Source organism: Lipotes vexillifer, unplaced genomic scaffold (genome assembly GCF_000442215.2).
Source record: "Lipotes vexillifer unplaced genomic scaffold, Lipotes_vexillifer_v1.1 scaffold447, whole genome shotgun sequence".
Classification (NCBI taxonomy): Eukaryota; Metazoa; Chordata; class Mammalia; order Artiodactyla; family Lipotidae; genus Lipotes; species Lipotes vexillifer.
In genome coordinates, this window is record NW_006786302.1 from 478007 (window position 1) to 488321 (window position 10315).

The 10315-nt window shown below is 42.2% G+C and overlaps 1 protein-coding gene across 1 annotated transcript in view; it reads left to right on the plus strand.

Moving 5' to 3' along the window:
- Window positions 1-369: 369 nt before the first annotated feature.
- PPP4R1 (protein phosphatase 4 regulatory subunit 1) overlaps window positions 370-10315 on the plus strand; it is a 58643-nt gene continuing 48697 nt past the window's right edge. Inside the window, exons 1-3 of the mRNA XM_007458455.1 lie at window positions 370-451; window positions 7062-7197; window positions 8039-8145. Of these exons, the coding sequence (XP_007458517.1) occupies window positions 370-451; window positions 7062-7197; window positions 8039-8145 (325 nt within the window). The remainder of the gene's footprint in view (window positions 452-7061; window positions 7198-8038; window positions 8146-10315) is intronic.

The following is a 10315-nucleotide window of genomic DNA, read 5'->3' on the forward strand; positions in this document are numbered from 1 at the left end:
TCCTGGAGGTTGGGGTCTGGTATAGCCCTTGGAGTCCTCTGCTTGATTTATTCCTCGGGAAAGCTTCATGTACCTTATGGGGTTCAAATACCCCAGTTTGCTCTGAGCAGACGATATCAGAGCCTCTGAATTAGGGTATTGGAAACTGAGAGGTGTGGGAATACAGAGTACTTCATACAAGTAGAATTTCTAGTTCGTGGCGACTGATGAGATGTGGCGGCACGAAAAGTGCCTTACAGAGTAACTGAAGGCCTCAGGTTTGAGAACTGCCGGTTACTGGGGAAAATGGTGGTAATCAGAAAGTCATGAGGAAGAGCTGATTTTTTATAAGGTTGGTTTGGACAGTTTGGTTTTCAGAACATACGTGACATGGAGGTACAGACCCTGAAGTACCTGCAAACGCAGCTGTGGGGGTCAGAGCAGAGCTTTGGGGTCCTCTGCGCTGTGAATGGTAGTGGAAGCTGTGGCTTGTTGAGGGGAGGAGGGGCGTGTGTGTGTGGACAGTGTGTATAGGAGGACAAAGTGGGGGGAAAGAAACTACCTACACAGAAGGGTTAGAGAGAAGCAAGAATAGTCTAGAAAGGTAGACAATATTCCAAGAGATCCAAGAAAAGAGAATTTAAGACGAGGGTGTTGGGATGGGGGAGTCAGTCCTTAGTCCTTAGTTTTGGCAGGTTATTGCCAGTCTTTGAGAAGAGTCACAAGAGTGAAAGAAATAGGACAGATTGCTTTTGTCTTGATGAGGAGGTGAGCTACAGCTTTAAGAAGTCTGATGAAAAGTCATTTTAGAGACTAGCAGGCTTAAGTTCTGGATTCAGTGTTTCAGGAAAAAGCCCAGGTGGTCAGAATGGCCCTTAATTACCTTGGGTTGCCCCTAAAGTGTGGTCCCGGCCACGTGTGCAGGGCCAGCAGCCAGCCTTTCCTTTCCCTCCGTGTCGGAATGTCGTTTCTGTGGTTGAGTCCTCGGTGAGGGGCTTGGTGTTTATGGGCATGGTGGGAGAATCTCTGTTTAGACAGGGCGGTGAGGTGCTGTTCTGAGGCGCGGGTGAGAGCAGCTGAGCACCTCTGCGCCCCCTCCCGCCGCCCTCAAGCAGGTATGCAGACAGGTGACCCCTCACGCTGCTCTTCCCGTGCTCCTGTGCTCATGGTTGCTGGCACGTTCTTTTTCCTGACTTGGCATCAAATGCATGTATGGTAGTAAGATAGGAATGGAAGGTGATTTTTTGAAGGTAGTTCTGGTTTGGGACTTCTGAGAGAAGTGTAAGCTTTAAGAAGAGTAGGCTCAGAAGTCTTGTTGAATGAGCATGAAATTAGCACGAATGTGGAGCATATCTGAGCCTTGTTGATGGGGAGTAGGACAGCGGCTCGTGGTGCTGATGCAGGCAGAGCTGGAATTGCCTCCCTCGGGTGAGAAGTTGTGCTCCTGGGGGTGCCGAGGGCTTCCATGATGGTTAGGGGAGCGAGGCGAGGCTGGCGGTGGTGCTCTCAGAATGCCACGTGCTGACCAGCAGGCGGCTCGGCTTGGGAGAGACACCACGGTCTTTGCTTCTTTCTTAATTAAAAAAAAAGAAAAAAGATGGTTTTAATTAATAATTGATCATTTAAATCACATTTTATTATAACATAGTTGAATAAGTATCTCCGCTGCCTGGAATTGTCACTCAGAGGAGATAATGGTTGAATTTAACTCCATTGTTGCTTAGAAAATCTCAAGCTCCAGTCCCAGTTACAGGGCGGCAGTAGGATTTCTCCAGCCAGGTAGGAGGAGTTTGCAAAGTGTAATAATGTTACTCTGTTAAAAACTAGAAGGCTAAGTTGATTTTGGTTGGTCACCGTCCCCTCCTCCTCCTGCCTCACTTCTGTGTGAGCCCCACGTGTCCTGAACAACTACTCATTTTCTAGACATGACTTGGTTTTCCTCGACTCCCTGTCTTTGGGCTTCTCGGCTTAGGACGCCCTGTTCCGCCCTCTGTCCTGCTTGGCAAACCTCAGTGTATCTTCCCAGAATTGGCTGGGCTTTGAAGCCTTCTCTTGCTCACCAGGGCAAACCTAGAAGTGTAACAGTGGACAGCACACGTTGTGTGCATGCACTCTTACATTGTGCATCTTTCTTAGTAGCATATTTTTGTCTGTGTCTGTGCGCACACATATATACACATGTGTGTACATAGATACATGCATACAATTTCTGTCTAGTTTTTATATCTGTGTTCCCTGTTGAGTGCCTGGCACTTAAACAGTAGATGTGCCGTCCTACTTATTGAATGAAATGAATGAAAACATTTAAAAACACAGGGAAACTACGATGAGATTCTCTGTATCAGAAACAAATGAATTGCTGGTTCGAGGGAACATGGACGTACTAGCCTGACACCGTGTTAGGTGCGTCATAGATGTTATCTTTGTCTGTGTGTCTTAAAGTCTTGACAACAAACAGGTATTTTACATGTGAGGAAATGGAGCCAAGTTAATTAATTACTTGCATTAAGTCCACATGCATAGTTCACAAGGAGCAAAACATGAGATTTGGACCCAGATCTGTCTTAACTTTAGAAAGCCTCTGCCCTTTTCACATCACTGTCGCTATAACTGTGTAGTGATAATCATCTTTAAAATTTCAAATGGGGGCTTCCCTGGTGGCGCAGTGGTTGAGAGTCTACCTGCCGATGCAGGGGACATGGGTTCGTGCCCCGGTCCGGGAGGATCCCACATGCCGCAGAGCGGCTGGGCCCGTGAGCCATGGCCGCTGAGCCTGCGTGTCCAGAGCCTGTGCTCCGCAACGGGAGAGGCCACAACAGTGAGGGGCCTGCGTACCGCAAAAAAAAAAAAAAAAAAAAAATTTCAAAGGGGTCCAACTTTTAAATTTTTACATTTTAGATGCTGTTTTCCTTAAATTTAAAAGAATGGGATGTTGGTTTCTATGGCTCTGGGTTTCTGCTGGAGCTGGTGCTGGTGTGGGGAGTGGAAAGTTGATGGAGCCCTTCCTGAAATGCAGGGGTGACTCTCTTGTGCTGCATGGTCTCTTACCTTCATGCGAAGGGGGGGGATTCAGTTTTACAGGTAACAAAGATAAATGTCCTTGTTTTATCATTTCTTTCTCTTGTCCTGTTTTTCTGGATGTTCTCTTTAATTTGCATTGTAACACATTTGATTGTTGTCCTGATTTGGAACTGGAAGGATCTATTGAGTCTGATTTGAGACAAGATGGGCTAACCCTTCAGTATAAGACTTCAGTTCGTATCCCGGGTTTCTATTCCAGTTAGGAATTCTGTTAGAATCCACTAAAAAACACAAGATTTCATGGACACTTTTGACATTTAGCTTCTTCATGGAAACTTTTATAACTAAATATTAAGTTTTGAAAAATGAGGGTTTCCTACGTAAGTGTAGGAATTCTGTCTCATGTTGACCTTTTAGGTCATCTTCCTTTTTCCTTTCCATCCTGGTCCCCCTTCAGCTACCCAAGACAGTAAATTTACAGGGGAAGAGGGAGCACTGGAATTTGGGGAGCATAGATATAATCTGAAAAAACATTTCAAGTGATCATTGTTTTCATTGCTTTTAAGTCATTTTGAAATTTCAAATAACACTAAAAGCTGACATGATTTCTTCACTTCATCAGTGTAGGAAATTGGATTTTTAAAGCTGTGAACACTGTAAGGGGCTCTTGCTGCTGTAACGTCCAAGAATCCAGAATCAACTTAGTGACCCAGAAAGGAGGGGCGCTGGGACACGGGTCGGGTGATGAAAGGTCTCTCTTCATCTTCTGTAATGCTCCTTGTCTTCGTCTATTTTGTCTGGTAATAAAATAGCCACTCTGGCTTTCTTATGCTTACTGTTTCATGTTTTATCTCTCTCCTTTTTGTAATCCTTTTCTTTCAACCCATGGGTTGAAATTTTGACTTTAAAAATGTGTTTCTGGTAGACAGACTATAGCTGAGTAACAACTATAGTTGTTACCTTGTTATTAGTTTGGGATTCTCTACCTTTTAACCTAAATGTTTAGTCCATTTATAAGTAATGTAATTATTAATCTGGTTGCTTATTTCTATTTGTCTTTTTTTTTCTCTGTTGCTCCTTTTGTGACTTTCTTTGGGGTTAACTCAGTATTTTTTAGCATTCCATTTTAACTCTCCGTTGGCTTTCTAGCCATCCTTTCTTGCATGTTTTAGAGAGTACTCCTAAGGGTTGTAATTTGCATCTTTAATTTACCATAATCTATTTAAAATTAATGTACTACTTTGCATAAGCTATATGATTCTTGCAGCAGTATAGCTGTGTTTACTCCCTCTGTTTTGTAATTTTTTTTTTTTTTTTTTTTTTTTTTGCGGTACACGGGCCTCTCACCGTTGTGGACCCTCCCGTTTGCGGAGCACAGGCTCCGGACACGCAGGCTCAGCGGCCGTGGCTCACGGGCCCAGCCGCTCCACGGCATGTGGGATCCTCCTGGGCCGGGGTACGAACCCGTGTCCCCTGCATCGGCAGGCAGACTCTCAACCACTGCGCCACCAGGGAGGCTCTGTTTTGTCTTTTTTATCTGAGGATGTTATTGACTCTACCATCATTTATGCTGTAGGATGTTTCTTTCTTAGTGGTGATAGTTTTTATGGATTATTTTTGTGTTTCTCCTTCTTGTAACCTGTGGCAGGCATTTGTAGGGTGGCTGGGTAAGACTTAGGTATGCAGTCTGTAGCCATGGTAATCACATCCTTGCTGCCTCCATAGATATGAAATGCAGAGCCATTTAGTCCAATCAAGAATTTTTTTTAATTAATTAATTTATTTTTGGCGCGTTGGGTCTTTGCTGCTGCACGCGGGCTTTCTCTAATTGCGGCGAGCGGGGGCTACTCTCCGTTGTGGTGCGAGGGCTGCTCATTGCGGTGGCTTCTCTTGTTGTGGAACACGGGCTCTAGGCATGCGGGCTTCAGTAGTTGTGGCTCGCAGGCTCTAGAGCACAGGCTTAGTAGTTGTGGCACATGGGCTTAGCTGCTCTGCGGCATGTGGGATCTTCCCGGACCAGGGCTCAAACCTGTGTCCCCTGCATTGACTGGTGGATTCTTAACCACTGCGCCACCAGGAAAGTCCCAGTGCAATCAAGAGTTGATGAGGAAATCCTGAATTTGGAGAGGATGATTCAGGACAAAACGGCTCCACAGTTGTTGGCAGGAGGCTGCAGTTCTGGGAAATAGAAATGCACCTTTGTCCCCAGTGCCTCTGCTGGAGTGGAACACTCCCTTTTGTACAGAAATCATTGTCATCCATAATGGGTAGAGTGGTAACGTAAGTGGAAGCAAAATATGATTTGTTACCCTCTCAGCTTGTGTTTCTTGAATACAGCTGTTCAGCAATCTGCATTTGAGCTAGTTGGGGGTTATTTATTATAAATGATTGCTCCTGGGCCTCAGTCCAGACCTGCACAGTCAGGATCTGAATATGATATCTGGGGCCTGAATTTTAGGGTAAGTGCTCCAAGCTCGTCTTAAATGCAACAATGTTAGACTGCCACTGCTCTAGGACTCTTCCCAAAAGCCCCTGACTTTTTATGGACCTGAATCAGTACTATTAATGTTTATCTTCAAGATTAACAAGCGTGCAACTGATGAAACAGTTTGGTCAGAGTCATAGAATTCTAGAGCCTGCATAAAGGTGCCTTCGAGGTCATGCCAGCTCAACAGTCTCAGGGGAGGAAATAGGTCAAATGAGAGTATCTGGGTGGTTTTTACGACTGATTCATGATATATAAGGTACTTTGCTATGAATTGTAGATCAAAATAACCTGTTAAAACTTTTCTGTACTATGTAAGGAATTATTTTCATGTTATGTGTTACTTTTAATCCAGTTTGACAATCTCTGCCTTTAAGTGGGGCTACTTAGAGCATTTGCACTTAATGTGATTATTGATATTGTTTGGTTTTCCTCTCTCTTGCTATTTCCCATCTGTTTGTCCCATCTTTTCCTTTTTCCTTTTATACTCTTTTTCTGCCTTCTTTTGGGTTCAGTATTTTTTATGATTCCATTTTATGGCCTTTATTGGCTTACTAGCTATATGTTCTGGGTGGGGTTTTTTTTGGTGTTTAATAGTTGCTGTAGAGTTTATAACTAGTATGTGCCTTTGACTTATTAGTGTCTACTTTCACGTAATATGTATAAAAGAACTTTAGGACAGTACACCTCCCTGTTATTCTGCCTTTGTGCTGTGGTAAATATATTTTACTTCTACACATGTTATAAACCCCACAATACATGTTTTATTTTACAGTACACACTTTTGCCTTAAGCAGTTAATTATCATTTAAAGAGATGTTTTTACATAAGAAGAGGCTTTTGTGTTTGCCCACCTGTTCACCATTTCTGCTAGTCTTCATTCCTTTGTAAAGATCCAGATTTCCATCTGGTATAATTTTCTTAGTATTTCTTATAGTGTGGGTCTGCTGCTGGTGATGTTTGTCAGCTTTTGTATGTCAGAAAAAGTCTTTATTTTCACCTTTGTGTTTGAAAGACATGAATTTCAAAGATACTTGAACAATTTCTGTTTACTGGGTATAGAGGTGTAGGTTGACTTGTTTTTTTTTTTTCTTTCAGTCCTTTAAAGATATTGCTATTCTGTCTCTGGCTTCTCATGGCATTCTTTCTGATGAGATGGCTGCTGTCATTCTTGTCTTTGTTCTGTATATAATGTGAGTTGTTCTCTGACTGCCTTGCAGAATTAACTGTCAGTGTTTGACAGTTCATTTATTTACAAGTTGTTAGTGTTCTGGTTGAATGTGTAAGTTCTCAGGTCTGTGTGATCACTCTTTTCTGATCACTCTGTTCCTTGATCACCCCAGACTGAGTTTCTACTGACCCCTGTGCTTCTAGGGGCAGTTAGAACATATCTGTAGAACAAGAGAAGAAGCATCCGTCAGTCGGTCGTGGCTTCTGAACCGATTCTGAGATGCTCTTGTGACTTTGTGCCGCTCCAAAAACAACACAGGGCAGTTTTCCTTGTGCTGCTTCGGAGAGGCAGGGGTACCTTGTAGTGCGACAGTGTTACAAGGAGTATTTCTGATGTCTCTGATAGTTGGTGTGGATGACTGCAGCTCAGAGTCTGATGTGATTGTTGTACCTTCAGCCCTGGACTTTGTCTCACAAGATGACATGTTGACGCCCCTGGGGAGACTGGACAAGTATGCTGCGAGTGAGAACGTATTTAACAGGTATGTGCGTATGCTTTCCATTAAGGTGGAAGCACAAGTGTGGCTTTTATTGCATGAATTTCAGTAAACAGAAGTATCCAGTTGAAAGTAGATGTCATTACTGCATGGTCTGAGTCACCCAGGTTCACTGCTGGTCACAGCCGTGGCCGCCTTTACAGTCGTTTACTCCTCTGTCCTGTGAGCAGCCAGCACTCCTTCTTGACTTTCTGGCGAAAACAAAACAAACAAACTGCTTTTTTGCTATTAGGCATAATTTTAATGTTCATTAAAGTGACTGCTGAGGCGTCAGTTCCTCCTCCAGCAGGTGGTGGTTTGTTCCTGCTGTGGGCCAGGTGACTGGCGGCCAAGGGGCGAGGGACACGGCAGTGACCAGAGCTCACACTCTCCCTAATGCACTGTTTCTCCACCTAGGGCCCCCAGACCACCTGTACCAGACTTCTCGGGGAAATCTCAAAGTCTTTGCTAATAAAATTGTTTGAGTATAGATGTATAAAACTCATTGAGTAAAATATGTAAAGATAACGTTTTATATAATGAAGAATGATTGTACTTTCCCATGTTTATGATAATTGAAGGTAGCTACTTGAAACAAATTTTCAGTGACCTTAGAAATTTGTCAGATCAGGTAAAGGTGAAACATATTTTGGTAAATAATCAATCTCATCTTGTTAAAATAAAATCCATACTGGCATTTGTCACTTAGGATATTAGGGACTTAATATATGTTATAAAATGTATTAAGAAAAATTTTCTTTTAAACTATATGGATTCTGCCTTTTAAAGTTCTAAATACTAACTATTAATGCCACTGAACATCATATAATTTTCTTCTTCTGTGTAGACAAATGGTGGCCCGGAGTCTGCTGGACACACTGAGGGAAGTCTGCGATGATGAGAGAGATTGTATTGCTGTTTTGGAAAGAATTAGCAGATTAGCTGATGATTCAGGTATATATTTATGCAGAGAAAGGTTTCTTTTACTAAATTTTGTTTCTAAAAACTAATGAAAAACTTAGTGTAATGTGAGATTTCTTTGAAATATTTCCGAAGTAAATTATCAAACCCATCAATAACAAGAAAATAAAAACCTGTTACTGGGCTTCCCTGGTGGCGCAGTGGTTGAGAGTCCGCCTGCCGATGCAGGGGACGCGGGTTCGTGCCCCGGTCTGGGAAGATCCCACATGGCGCGGAGCGGCTGGGCCCGTGAGCCATGGCCGCTGAGCCTGCGCGTCCGGAGCCTGTGCCCCGCAACGGGAGAGGCCGCAGCAGTGAGAGGCCCGCGTACCGCAAAAACAAACAAACAAACAAAAAAACCTGTTACTAAGATCCAAACATTTTATAGTAGGCGCATTTAGTTTAACTTTGAAAATTTCTCGTAAGAAAAAACTAAGAACATTGTTTTGCATCATATACATTAATACTATTTTAGAATTAATAAATTCTTTTGAAAAAAAATTTTGAATAAATTAAAAGGATGGAGTGGGCTGTAAATTTTTTGGCAAATATAAAATGCATTTTTATTTATAAAGAATGTTTATCACCCCTTGTGAAACTAAGGCTGTTTGTCTCTAAAGTGAAAGGAGGAGGAGAGTCTGCTTAAGAAAGAGGTAAACTTGTTTTGAGGCTTAGAATACGGTTTATTACGTTTTTAAAAGGTATTTTTTATGGTGGTAAAACATACATAAAATTTACCATTTTTACCTAATATTGTTTTGAGCGTATTTTTATATTTGATTTTAGAAACGATTCAAAAATCAAATAACATTTTTTTTCTTAAATCCATGACCTCTTTATTAAAATGTATTATTTTTCAATTTATTAAACTTTCGGCATGGCAACAGTTCTCATCCTTTAATTTCCAGATGAGCTCATCTTTTGGTAAGCAACTCATTTTATGGGAATATGTTTACTATTTATGTAAGCCTTAAATATTTTTATTTTCTTATAGAAAAAAACATTAGTAAGCTTCCTCATTTTCTATCTCATTATGATGTTCTGTGTACATAATTGCTCATGTATATGCTTGTTCCAGAATGGTTTTAGGAGGGTCTCATCAATTATAATTTTTACTTACAATTTATTTTTAGATTTAGCAGAGATAAACAATGTAACTTAAAATTTTGGCACTATTGCGTTCCACTGTGTTCATTCCTTTCATAGAGATGTAGATATTCTTTAAGGTGGAATTTGTGTTTGTTTTCTTCCACCTGTTTACCAACTACAGTGCTGTTCTTTACATATATTATATTCTACATGTGTTTTAAAATATATCTCAAGTTGTTGAGTTCCTGATACATATCTCTCTTGACATTTACACTTTGAATTCATTCAGTAAATGTGAAAACAGTGCATACTGTATGCCAGGTTCTAGATTAAATGCTGGAGCCTTACTGAGATGAGTAAGAATCCCTGTCATCAAATTAACAGTTTAATGAATGCAACTGACATACTAACAGTAAATTATACCAGGGAGGGTTGGGGCCCGCTTTGGACAGTTGGTGGCGTTTGAGTTGGGTTTGATGGGGAGGGAGGGGAGAAGGGGGCTCGGGAGAGGAAAGGACAGGTGTAGAGGTTTGGGGAGCTCAGGACAGCGGCCCGTTTGGCCAACAGTGTGTTTACTGGGCCTACGGTTTAGAAGAATGAGACTTAAATAAGGTGGTTGAGGGCCAGATTGTAAAGATTTATACTGTGCCAAGTCGGAGAGTTTGCTTAGCTTGTGATTTAGTACAGAAACACAGCAGTGTGGGTTGACTTGAGGAAAAGATGGGTGACGGAAGGCTGGTTGGGAGATTCCTCTGACTGTTAGGAGTAGTTGGGAGGAATGGAAGGGCTGGAGGGGTGTCAGAGCCACTGTGATGGGCGCTTCCATGAATTTGAGGATTCTTGTCTCTCCATCAGATATGGGAAAGTTGCAGTCTTTAATATTTTTAATATTACCTCTCCTCCACCCCAAACTCCTTTCCTTTCACTTTTTTTTTTTTTTTTTTTTTTTTTTTTTTGCGGTACGCCGGCCTCTCACTGTTGTGGCCTCTCCCGTTGCGGAGCACAGGCTCCGGACGCGCAGGCTCAGCGGCCATGGTTCACGGGCCCAGCCGCTCCGCGGCATGTGTGATCTTCC